Here is a 13,554-nt window from a genome sequence, read left to right on the forward strand (position 1 = left end):
ACTTTTTATGCCTTACTATATTGTGGCAATTTTTATGATTTACTATACTACTACTTCTTTAATGCCATACTAAACTATTTCTTTTCATGCCTTACTATACTATGAATTTTTTTCTGCCTTACTATGCTATGACGTCTTTATACCTTAGTGTACTATGATTTATATGTCCCTATATCAAGAGTGATGTTACCATATGTGTCACCTATAAGAGGATATATTATTATGACATATATACATCATCTGGAAATATAAGTAAGTTTATAACATGAAATACTCATAGAAAAATGCTACTTCATTAAAACATGCTCATTAAAATTCTGTGTATATGATTTTTTAAATAATCTCTCATTAAATTTAAATGTGCATTCATCAAACGTACATATTTTATACTTATATATATATAATATGAACATATACTGACATGCTTTTGGATGGATATATATTCATGTAACATACTGTATGTCTATAATATAATAATATAAACAGACATACTAAAATACATGTCTCTATTAGACATGTCAATATATGATATTGTTCCAATTTCTAACAGGTTTCACATGTAATGATTTTACTTCATATGTACATATAGTTCATACATGGAAATTCAACACAAGTACATATATTACATTTGTGTCTGGGCATTCCTGGATGTAAATTCAGATCTTATATCTTAATAAACCGTTTGGTTGATGGCATTGAAATGCTAATCTCTTTGTTTTGGGGTGGTGGGGTTGTAGCGTCCCTACCAATATCGAGACCAAACTTACGCCCTTGGTTTCTTCACTCAAACAAAACATATGAATGCAGGAAAAATGCACTTGGAGAGAAACAGTAAAGAGTGAGGAGGCAAAAAACTAGCAGTCATGAATATGCAACATACGTATTAGCACTCTCCCTGCTCCATCCTTTTCCTCTGTATGTTGTCAGTTTCTCTTTTCCTTCTCCTCCTGTTTGATTCAAAGGCCGTGCTCTCTCACTCCTAATATGTCTTCAGCATCTCTTCTTCTCATCCCCCCTCTCTCTCTCCTGTATGAGCCCCTCTTCACTAATCAGCTGAGGCCCAATTATACTCAGTTGGCCCCACACATCCTCCCTACAGGGGCTCTGAAGGGCCAAAATATACCGATGCTGACTGACGTTAATTTGCATGACTTCTTGGCCTCCATAAGTACCACTGTTGTCTGTCTTCTGCTCTTGTATAGGAAGCCAGAGGAGTTGGGAGAGGAGGGGATGAGGAGGAGAGGTAGAACGTGTCAGTACCTAGTCATGTTATGTAATCTGGAGTAAGAGAAGGAGAGTAGAGGTGCAGAGGGTGTCGCGCTGCTTTCTAACTAACTAAACACTGTCAAACCTTTATCTTTCAAGCAGACATTGATCTGACAGAGAATACACGAGCGCTGCATCTGTCAGACAAACATTGTTTCTGACAGTCAAACCTTCAGCCAAATCTCGGTTTAAAATGAATGATTTATCATAAAAATCCATGCCTATATCTAATGTCCATGTCATCATTGCTTGTATCATACCTGATGCCTGTGTCCCTGAATGCCTCAGATTGTTTGTTTGACCATTAGTTTTTAGCCATTTGATGATGTGCACCATGAAAGTACATTACAAACTGAAATGGTAAGAGATCCTATTGGCTCCTGCTTTTTTACCTTTATCTTGACACCTGAATTGCAGAGTGGCCCTGTGTCAAAATTCAAAACTTCAATATTTTAGAGATATTTTAATATTGTTAGAGACATATTAACTAATAACCCATATTAAAAAGTGATCAGGAAAAAAACGAGTATAAGGGGCAGAGCTTTCCTGACTTTTAGTCCCTAGAGTCGAGTTCTAAAAACATTGGGTCCTACAATTCCCACAATTCAAGTAGATGTCATCTCACTAAAAGGGTCACACCTTTCAACCTTCATGCCCTTCCAGAAATGGACTTTGACATGTAAAATCAGTGCAGTGCTCCTTTTAAATAAAGTTGTTTTTAAACAGCACCTAGGGAAAGTAGTATGAAGCACATATGGATATTGGCTGGTGTGTGTGTGTGTGTGTGTGTGTGTGTGTGTGTGAGTGTGTGTGAGTGTGTGTGTGTGTGAGTGTGTGAGTGAAAAATGGCTAATTACGGGTCCACAGCTCATTTTTGCCCTAACGCCCCCTCTTGAGTTCATCCAACCCTGATAGCTGGAATAACACACCAATGGTCAACTTTTACTTAAGTGTTTATCCTTTATGATGTGGTGCATTCTTACACAAGCTTACCGGGTCGCTTTTAGTTGGCAAAGAACCAAATTGAGCCTGGACGCGCACACACATGCACACACAAAAGCGCACTGTGCCATTCTGGTGTATTGGGCAGGCACCCAAGCTGCGGACAGCCCGGCCTGTGTCTCAAGCTGGGTATGTGCTGTTTTCTGTGTGTGCGGCGTGTTGTCGCCATGTCATGGCTTGTGTCCTATTATCACCCCTCTCCCCATACCTCCTCCCCCTCCCTTCCGCACACACACACACACACACACACACACACACACACACACACACACCTCTGCCCCCTCCTGGACTCGGCCAGCAGCCAAGACTGCAGCACTGGGACACTCCATTCACTCAGTTTGGTGGGGTGAGGCGAGGGAGGGGGGTTTAGCCATGTCCCTCCCTTCGCCCCCAGACAGATGCCCCAAGATGATATTTGCATCCCCAGGATGGAAGCACAGCTGTGGGGTCACACTGAGACACAAACAACCTCCAGCTCTGGAAGTCTCCGACTGTCCAGACTGAGGTTGGATGTCGAGGAATGTGACATTTACAACAGCAGTAATTATATGTCTGTATTGTTTTTATGCATGTTGATGTCCATTAAAAATGCATGTAAATGTGCAGCTAAACATTGACACAGAACCTTTATTTTCCAAAAAATTATTTTTTATTCTGAAGGACCAATAAAATTATGGCAAATATTTACAAATAATTACTTCTTAGCTTCACATTACAGGTACATAAATTGAATAATTCACCAACAACAGTCACTCAGGTGGACGGATGGACAGGTACACAGACTGAGTATGAAGAGATGCATCAAGCAAACTGCAATTTAATATTTCACAGTAAACTCAAACCCAGGAAATAAAATAACAATATTAACAATAGAAATATAAAAAATAAGCATAATATCAAATTCACCATTTATTTCCAGTTTTCTGAACAAAATTGGTCACAATTCAGGAACAAAAAAAAAAAAAAAAAAAAAAAAAAAAAAAAAAAAAAAAAAAAAAAAAAAAAAAAAAAAAAATCAAGGAGAGAAATCAAATGATATGATATCTTTGGCAAATTCGCACTGCAGTAAAATACATTCAAATATTAAGACAACACACAACACACAAAGAGAAAAAACACCAAGTTTTTGTTTGCAACTACTAGAAAATCGAATAAAAAACATACACATTTTCTTAAAGAAGCATTTCTTTTACTTTTTTTAAATCCTCCCCTCCAGAATATTTGAAGGCATTTCTTATCTTCATTTTGTGTTCGTATCTGTAAGTCTTTTCTGCTATTTTATATGTTTTTTTGTACAAGAATCTATCATTTAAAACAGGCATCACAGGCTTTGGTGAATGTTACAGATATGTTTTCTTTTTGTCGCATTTGATTTTGAAGAATAGAGTGAGATGAATCGTTAAAACCTAATTTCGTCTTTGCGTCTGTCTTTGCGTTCTGGTGTATTTCTTTCTGTCATTTGTTTGTTCATATTTTTATTTTATTTTTTTTATACCAAAACGTCACAGATATAAATATCTCTTTAACACCCCAGATAGGAAGCCATGGACACAAAAAAACTCCAGATTGTTACACGAAAGGCCACAGTAAGGTGAAAAATCATGTAATTTTTTTTTTTTTTTTTTTGACTTTTTTTTTTTTTTTTTGATTGAAACATCTGCTTAAAAAGCACAGTCGATTTTTGTAGGCTGAGTCGTGTGTATTTCTCCTCTTCCACAGTTGAATAATATTAAGATGTACAGAACATAGTAACACTTCAGTATGAGATCTGTCCAGAGCCTAGTTATATCAGCAAGCATGAAACAGATTGTGCCACTAATTGCTGTCAAGATGTGATGCTGAAATCCCCTCAGGTTTTACAAAGGCAGTAGCCATCTTCATGGATTCATATTGAGATACAGTCAGGCAGTGCACACTCGGTGAGAAATCATAATAAAGAAAAAAAACTAATTTGCATTTATTTCAGTTTCCTATTTGACTTGGAGCTGGGATAAAAATTCAGGATGCAATTGTATTTTCATGGACAGTAAACTGTGGCAGTGCTGGAAATAAAACGTTTTGGTTTGATCTGAAACTGGTGTTTCTTTGTGTTTTAAATGCTCTTTAGCCGCATGAGGAGAAAACAGAGAGCGAGATGTGATCTCACGGAGTATTGTTGGCCAAATAAAGATACTGGCAGCAAAATTGCCATTGAAATGACCTCACTTTGGCACAAAACACACTGCTTCATTCCTATGCAGAATTTCTGACAGGACAGTGAGCATCACGTCTGAATAGTCGGAGAGAAAAGTAAGACGAAAAAAGGATTAATAGGGCTGTCTGAAGAAAGAGGGAGGACTTTTTGAGGAAGGTCATGGGCCTGAAATCAACAGAATAGTTTTAATATTCCTAATCCTGGTGGTGTGGCAGTGCTACAGGAGGGGAGGAGAGGAGAGAAAGGGGAAGACGATTGCATGAGATATGAAGAGATTAGGGCTGAGGGAGGGGGAGAAAAAAGCTGGGATGAGCTTCTGATGGCACAGCAGGTTTGGACTCCCCTGGGGAACACAGGGGCATGAGAGGAGGGGCGATCACCAGTCTGCAAAGGACAAAGGGAGGGAGAGTGTGTGTCTGTACTTACATTTATGTGTGTGTGTGTGTGTGTGTGTGTGTGTGTGTGTGTGTGTGGCCTCTGCCCGCCATGCTTCCTACAGTACCACCCACAATGACAGTCCCCCCTCATCGCTACAGTCAATGTCATGGCTGCCAATCGAAACGACTGCGGGCCAATGAAAAGCCATTCTCTCCCCATGCGAATCAGTTAGGTCAAAGCAATGGCAAGGCAAGCTGTGTCACTATGAGATGCATAGTTAACAAATAATCCTGTTAATGTATCTCTGGATTCTTGGCTACACCGGAGAACGGGCGTCAAAGTTTGTCCTGTTTGGTGTCGCAGCTTCTCGTGAGCAGAGACAGGAGGCTCGACCGGATTCACCTCTTCAAGGAGAACGACTTTCAATCAATATTTCTTCATGTTTACAGTGGTGTGTGTGTGTGTGTGTGTGTGTGTGTGTGTGTGTGTGTGTGTGTGTGTGTGTGTGTGTGTGTGTATTCGTGTGTCTGTGTTTGTGGAAAAGGGGCCTAATTCATTTATAAGATGCTCTGGTCAATTAAAAAAACAGCAATATTGATGAACAGACTTGATATATGTCTGTTGCTTACTTGGTCTTTATTTATATTTTGTGCCTTTCTTTTTTTTTCAGTATTCACTCCTTGTCAAGCCAGTGGGGTTCTGTGTAGCCCCGATCCAGGGCTGTACACCATGTATCGTGGTCCTGTATGATACCTCACAGAATTTGGACATTTCAGTCACAGACATTGACATAAATATTTGATACTGGAAGAATACCGAAAATATAAACTCTCCTCTGGGACTTTTAAAGCTGGATAAAAACAAGGATATCTGTTAAATAACAAGGCTAATGGTCTACAGCTGTGCGGCTCTGTTAGGTTGTACTTAGATACAGCTGTGGTTCGAGCTAAATGCTAAGACTGGCATACTGACATGCTCACAGTCTGCATTGACAACATGCAACGTTAAAAAGCTATAACGTTTACCACGTTCACTATTTGTTGTCAACAAATTAGATGAAAAGTCAGAGAATCACCAAAGTGATTACAATTTATCCTGAGGGGGACCTGAATGTCTGCACCAAATTTCATGGTAATCCATGCAACAGTTGTGGAGATTTTCATCTTGAACTAGTTGCGAACCTCATGGTGGCGCTAGAGGAAACGTCAGAGAATTATCAAAGTCAGTACAATTCCTTGTCTGGGTTGCATTGAATGTTTGTACCAAATTTCATGGCAACCTAGCCAATAGGTGTTGAGATATTTCAGTCTGGACCAAAATGGGGGACTGACCAACTGACAGATGGACCAACACTGCTTTCCCCTTACACCGGCAGCATGGCTAGAAACATGATTTATTCCAACAGAAAAAAGGTCTCTTTATTTACATTAATATAAGGCAGGACTCTTTCCTCACTCACTGACTGAAGCGCTGAGTGCTGCCACTGGTGGCCGGAAACTATACTGCAGTATTACTGGCAATTAAAAGTGTAATCTAATTTGTACACTTTCCGGCTCAGCACCACTCCAGTGAGGAAGGAGTCCTGCACCATCTTTGATTTTGCATGTCTTATATTGATGAAAGAAACCATTCGTAGAATAAATTGTGTTTTTGTTGTTTTACAGCTGTTGGATGTTGGGTTTTTTTTTTTTTCAAAGCTGGTGGATGGCTGAGAATATTTCAAATCTGATGAGTTTGTATTTTCAGCGTAACCCCTGTTACAAATTTTACGAGAGGATCTGTGACTGAAATGTCCATGTGATGGGAGATGCGCAGGACGGTGATGCATAGTGTATGGTGCTCGATCGGGGGAAGGTCCTGTTAACACAGCTGCACTGCTGCTGTTTATATTATGAAATGTCGTCTGACGTTGGTATTGAAATAACTCTTTGCTACTTATTTGTGGAAGGCTTTATATAATCTACAAACCTGTCTTGCGCGGGCAGATAGAGTTTCGTTTAAGGAATTGCAGGGAGGGACGCTGAATCTTGTTTTAGTGACTCGTGGTCAGTCAGGGGCTTGTTGACATATAAAACTAAAGGCACTGTCCTTGTTTTCAGCTGGTGTGGTTCAGGTTCAATAATGCCTCAGAAAGATCAAGAGAGAAAGACAGAAATAAGGAAAGGCTCCTGCTGCGGTGCATGCTGGCAGCGCAGCAGGTGAGCCATTATAAGAATCTTCTTTAGAGTTGTGTATGCACAACTTTTAAGGTCTACAAATGTAAAAGGAGCCACTCTATCACTATTTCAAAACCCAGAAACAACAAAGATTGATAAACTAACAGCTTTGTTCAGTGTTCATAGGTATATGTTTTATAGCTATATTTTATGTCTCACGCTGCAGATTTGGTGCCTCCAATCTGTTAGCTAGTAAAACTACACAGTAGCAATGAAGCGCTACGGTCAGCCACACATACCCAAAAACAAACAAACAAACAAACAAACAAAAGATATGTAAACACTTGCAGACGATGGCTAAAACAACACCACACACCTCTTAATCTTTTTATCGTAAAGAAAGCTCCATCACTAAAATCTAAAGTCAAATGTGAATAATTGAAATTGCTATTGACATTGTGACTTCTCTTCTCTTTCACTGATTACTGTACAAATCTTGTATGGACATAAGTGAGACAGGAAGCTACGTACAGGTTTAGGAAGATATTGCCCTCTCACAAGATCAATATCGTGGGGCCCTCAGACATTTGGGAGGGGTAACACACTGATCAGATCAGTGCTGAGGGGCAATTCTGTCCTACTGTGTCTGTACATTAGGTGGGTAAGGCCTCAACCCTGGTGTCATGCATTGTCACAGTGCAGAACTGATGTAGGAGACAAACAAAAAAAAAAAGAAAAAAAGAAGAAAACAGTTTCACTTGTTTTTTTTTCACGAAAGCGATGCTTTTATAGAAACAATTTCAGGATGTTTAACAGCACAAGGACAAGCACTCAAGAAGGGGAGAAGAAGTACTTCATGGTTCTAAAAGGAAGTCAAAAAAAGTAAAATGGCGCCTTTAAATGATGATTGAGTCTCTTTGTGCTTTTGTAGTTTGTCAGCCGATCCACTAGGGGGGGCCCATCTTTGGGGAGTTTAAAGAGAGAAATAGAAAGAGAATGAGAGCGAGAGAGAGAGAGAGAGAGAGAGAGAGAGAGAGAGAGAAAGAGAGGGTGCCACTGCTTCCTGGCTCTTCTTTTGAATATTCAGGAAGCAGATAAAAATGGCGACTTATTAAATGGCACCTGTGTCAACTGATACCAGGCAACAAACTATAAACAAGAAAATTGCAATCGGATCACATTTATAAACAAAGACTTCTTCTCAGATTGAAAGTTTTTAAGATTTCATATTTCACTGCATCGTCGTCATCATCAGCATCATCATCACTATTCTAGCACAACAGCGTGACACATATTATAAATCATTACAGGCATTCACTCTCATCACGGAGTGCAGCGCAGAAAAGCTTCTTTATATATTACTCTGTGTCTCCTCCATTATAAATAGCTCTTGATCAGGACTAAATCTTGGCTGGGGAGGTAGGATAGCACCTTCCTGTTCAATGACACTCCCTGGTTGATTTGATTTTGGTCTGATGTGAACATGTTCAACACTGTTCTATTTACAGTAGAGGGCTCAGATTTAATGCTGTGCTTTATCCATTGGTCAGTGGCATTCAAACCACTTCAAATGCAAGTATGGATGTGAGGATACAGACTTCCCTGTTGGACAACTGCAAACACATTAGGATGTGAATACAACCACAGAAATTGACTCGCCAAACCCCACCGCAAATGTCAATTATCCCATCATAGCTTAGCAAGTGTAACTAAGCATGGCAGACCTGTCAAGCTTTGGATTTCTCCACATTTTTAAGTGATGTGCATGGCAGTGTAGTAAGAGCGATACTCAGCATTTAAAGAGTTTGAAGGGTCTTTAAGTCTTTCCGAAACCAAAATCATTAAGTGTAATATTTGATTAAACTATGTTTATTTACTCAAAGCTACAAATGTTAGCATTTGTGGTACTACCTACAGTGGTAACCTCCTGTTACTTACAAGATAATTAACCATCTACATGGTTAATGATCTACAGCCCCAACTGTCACCCATGACAGAATTACATTTGCCAAAGAAAGTCCTCATCCTAAAAGCCTTTTCTTTTGTAATGTTAAAAAGTAAAACATACTAAAAGTATATGCTAGCTAGCTTAATTAGCTTGCTAGCTGCAGCTGATAAACTCTTGAACTCTAGAAAGCTGTCAATAAGCTGTTTTTGTTTACTTCTGCATATGTACCGAGCGAGAACACAAAGCTTGACAGGCATAGTGACAGTGATAGAGGTGGGTGGGGCTTGGCAAACATTGGTGAAACTGAACGCTCCCATTGAAAATTAGGGTATCCCATTTATTAAGCATTGTGATCCCAGGGGAAATGTGTTGAATCTACAGCAAAGAGACTAGAATGATAATGACATGGGTGATTTTGGTCATTCAAAGTTATGAGAGTTGGATTGTCTTTACTTCTCCGTAGCATGGCATAGAAAATTGATTGATTGATGTCAGGTCATAAAAAGACTGTTTGAAAAAGTGATTTTGGTCTAATCAGCTCAAACAATTTCATCAAAAATATTCCCAACCTGAAAACACAACATTTTACCCAGAAGATCACAATACAGATTACAGTTTCAATCACTGCTGCGCACATAGTCCACTGACCTCTTGGATTTGTGGATGATTGGTTAAAAACACGATAGGGATACCAAGCCTTGATAAGTCATGGGAGGGTCCAAATTTACTTGCTTACAAATCTGAGACTATTGCCATGCCTGTGCTCATCACAGTAATGTAATACCAATGCAGTATGTCTGTGTTGCAGCCCAGCAGTGCAGTTGTTGGCGTGTCAATCAAAGAAAATTCAAACTTCACTGACGTCAAAAATACGTGCGTAGGCAGGCTTGTACTGAGCGGTGACGGTGCTATCCATCCCTCCCTCCCTTCCTCCCTCGTCTCCTTCTCCTCATCCTCCTCTTCTCTCAGAAGGAGGGGTCAGTGGCGGTCGTAGGCGGAGGCTGTTGCAGTGGCTGCAGGGCCCGCCCCCCGTGATGTCGCGCTGTAGTAGTACGGTGACCCTGAGAAGAAACAAAGACACGTTTTATTCAATTCGTTCAAATACTGCAAGGCTCAACAAAGAAATAAATATAGTGCAGAATGTGAATGTCTTTAGGTAAAAGATGAGTCCAGTGCATTACAACCTGGGTTTTGTTTTTGTAGTTGGCCTCATTTCCGTAGTCACCAAACTGACATGGTGAACATGGTGACAACAAATCCAGCAGGTTAACCAGATTATTTAAACCTGAATTCATTAAAACTGGCCAATAGGGGGCAGCACGACAAGCTGAAAAATGTTGACATAGGCTGATGAAAGCTACGAGAGTGAACCAAAACAGTAAAGCTGCTTAATCTAAAACCAAAACTACAGACTCAAAAGACGGTGAAATGTTCCACAGAGCTGGGGAGAACTGAATCAGAGTTGGATTATTATTCTCTGTGGGCTCATTGCTACAATTGACAGATGATTGTCATGTGGCTCCGCTCAGGTTTCTTTCCCAATTGAACTTCCGAAGCAATGTCGAGGCATTCACAGATCTCAGCAATTACCTCGGTGAGTGCAAGTCTTATTACAGATAGGAATGATGTTTAAAAATGACAAAAATAAGACCCAAGTTGTAATGAATCAGAATTATCCTTTAACTACTTGGGGTTACTGAAATACAGTGTAAATGTGGAATGAGCAGGTTCAATTTTCTGTCAAGATTATATTTTACTTTGAACGTGAGTAGTGAAAGGCTGGGATGAGATGACATGAGCCGATGAAACTAATGACAGAAAAAATTAGTCTTCCTTTCATGTAAAACCAATAAAATGAACTCGGTCTACTTCCTTACAAGCTTCTCTTTCAATGTCGCCCTCCTCTCGCTGTCTCTCTCTTTCTCTCTCTCTCTCTCTCTCTCTCTCTCACTTACACACACACACACAAGATCTAAGTGACAGTCTAAGCTGACACACTGAGTACAGCTCTACTACTACTGATCCCTTGAGTCTATTCTCTCCTCAGGGAAGAGGTCAATTCAATACTGTAACCCCACAGACACACAGCAACCCACACTCACACACCTTAATACACACAGAAAAAACCTGCTTACACACACACACAGACACACACCTGTCTCTGTCACTTCCATCAATCAGCCAAGCTGTGTTGACAGGTTATGTCTGTCTATAGTCCAGGTAATCTCAGGAGGCTCTTTGGGGAAGTGAGGCATTAAGCCGGCCTGACAAACTATTTAGTCTCACTCAAGACTTAAGACGCCCTCTCTCCCCTTTTGCCTCTTTATTTAACTCCCTTTTCTTTCATTTGTCACCTCTTCTCTCATCCCTCCCCGCCTTTCCTTTGCATCACAGCGTCTTTTGTTCCCCTGCCATCAATCTTAAACCTTTCAGTGTCTCCTAATGTGCATCTTGTCCTCATATTATGTGTCTGCTCATCCGTTATCATACTAAAGTCTCTTACAGTTTCTCTTCCTCTGCTCTACCATCATCTGTCCTAATCTTTGCACCTTCCTCTGTACATACACCTGAATCATCCCACACACTTTTAATTTGTCTTTGTTTTTTCATTTGCTCTCTCTCTTCTCTCTCTCTCTCTGTTTTTTTTTCTCCACCTACCTTGCATCTGTCCTGCCTGGCTGGTGAAGAGACTGGAGGAGCAGCCAATTTCCGTCCCCAGGAGAGACCCATAATCCTGCTGAAACACTGGGGACAGAGGGATGGAGGGAAGGAAGGGAAAAGGAGAAGTGAGGAGAGGAAAGGGTGGGGGCATACTACAGGTCAGCACAGCACTGACCCCTCTCACCTATTGACCTTTTACACCGTCACCCCTTGACCCCTTCACCTTTAAACATGACCCCTGAAATGGCTCCCTAGACATTGACTTTGACACAGACTATTTTTGGTCTCAGGGTTCATTTGTCCTGTTAAACATGGATGCAAAGGTGTGAAGACATTGTTGGGATGTTACTTTCTGGTTTGGATTTCTTTGCCATAAGGTGTCATGAGTTAGTCACTGGTATTGTTATTGATTCATTGACATTAAATAATAAGGCTGGTGATAATCTATAATTGTCTTATTGTCAATCAATCCCATAAAAAGACCAAAACTAACAATGTGTTAGTCTGTCTCTATCCAGTCTGTGGCCCCGAGCCAAGTGGTTACTACTTAAGGTTTAAATCTTTAAAAACATGTGTTTCAGGTAGTTTCCTAAAACAGGAGTATATATTGCATTTTCGGCAATGGATTTGGTGCTGTAGTATTTATGGCTGCAGTAGGTAGAGACTCAACATAAACTACTTTCTTGGGGTTTGTCGACAGTAAAAGAAATACAGTATGTCAGGGCCAAGCTAGAATAAAGATTTTAAGCCCCTACACAAAAACTTTTATGTATTTCTGATCTTTGATTATTCTCTCAGACATCACTCCAGATTGTCTGTGTTGTCACTCTTGTCGTGTCACGTTGCCTCACAGTGTGAATTAGCTCAAAGGCTGTGAGCTAAAGTTGTTTCTGATCTGTTGTTGTTCAACATGTCACTGCTTGACGGCAGCTTGAGTGTAATAAGCAGCAATCTGATCTCCAGTTTATCATATCAAATTCTCATAGATTGATTGATGATCAATGACTAGCTCAGCCCACCATTGATTGAGGATTAACATAAGAGCGATTGTATGAAAAATTAAAAATAAGTGATCAGTGTCAGCGTCCTCCAGAGAAACTATAACATCAAAACCCACAAATTCCAAAATGCAATGCTGATGAGATGCAGATAAACGCCTCCTAATCTGTTCCTTCCTCTCTCTCTCTCTCTCTCTCTCTCTCTCTCTCTCTCTCTCTCTCTCTCTCTCTCTCTAGCTCTCTTCTGTCCTCTTCTTCAAATCCATTCACACCCCAAACTGCCAGTCTTTAAAAAAAAAAAAAAAGAAAGAAATCCTTGCACAGAACCATTAGTATGTCTATGATGTATTGTACTGTACAGTACAATACAGAATGAAATGTAATGAAAAAATGAACAGTCGAGCATGAAGATACATATTACAAGCGAGTATTAGACAGGCTGGAACTAGGATGTGAGATAGAATGAAATGAAAAATCATTGATACAATTATTGATCCAGTTCTGGTAAGCAGAGGCTGGCTGGAGAGATATGGGATTCACCTACCTAATAAACTGGGGTTAGGAAATCTCCACGATTCATTGTATGTGGAATACTGAGGATGGGAATATGGACTTCCGGAAAAATCTCCACCTGAAAGAAAAAGACAAACAGGAATAAATTATGTTTATGAACAACAACAAGTATAAAGACAATTATCCTACCTGTAAACCTTTTCCTTGGATATCAAAGGGGCAAAACACTTTTTATTTATTTTTATTTTACTTGTGTTTTATGGAGCCCTATACTCATCAACTTTTTTTTGATGCCAGCCTTTTCTCAGAACAAGCAAGCTGTAGGGGGAAATCACTGCACGAACAAAGGCTAGGGAAATGGGGAACACGAGAATTGAGTGTTATCCTGGTTTTATTCCATTAAGAATATGATTGAAAAACAATGAAACTAGGTGTCTC

At 40.0% G+C, this 13,554-nt stretch overlaps 1 protein-coding gene across 2 annotated transcripts in view; it reads right to left on the reverse strand.

Annotated features, from left to right (window-relative positions):
* Positions 1–3,713: 3,713 nt before the first annotated feature.
* The window catches only part of pax5 (paired box 5), a 57,817-nt gene continuing 47,976 nt past the window's right edge, over positions 3,714–13,554 (reverse strand). For both annotated transcript variants that reach the window (XM_023418566.2, XM_087177152.1), the window contains exons 9-11: positions 13,148–13,234; positions 11,603–11,689; positions 3,714–10,005 (exon numbers count right to left, since the gene is read on the reverse strand). In XM_023418566.2, the coding sequence (XP_023274334.1) occupies positions 9,923–10,005; positions 11,603–11,689; positions 13,148–13,234 (257 nt within the window). In that variant the 3' untranslated portion in view covers positions 3,714–9,922. The remainder of the gene's footprint in view (positions 10,006–11,602; positions 11,690–13,147; positions 13,235–13,554) is intronic.

The sequence above is a fragment of the Seriola lalandi genome, unplaced genomic scaffold (assembly GCF_002814215.2).
Source record: "Seriola lalandi dorsalis isolate HSWRI2012SDOR001 ecotype SW California unplaced genomic scaffold, Sedor1 jcf7180002054582, whole genome shotgun sequence".
Taxonomy (NCBI): Eukaryota; Metazoa; Chordata; class Actinopteri; order Carangiformes; family Carangidae; genus Seriola; species Seriola lalandi.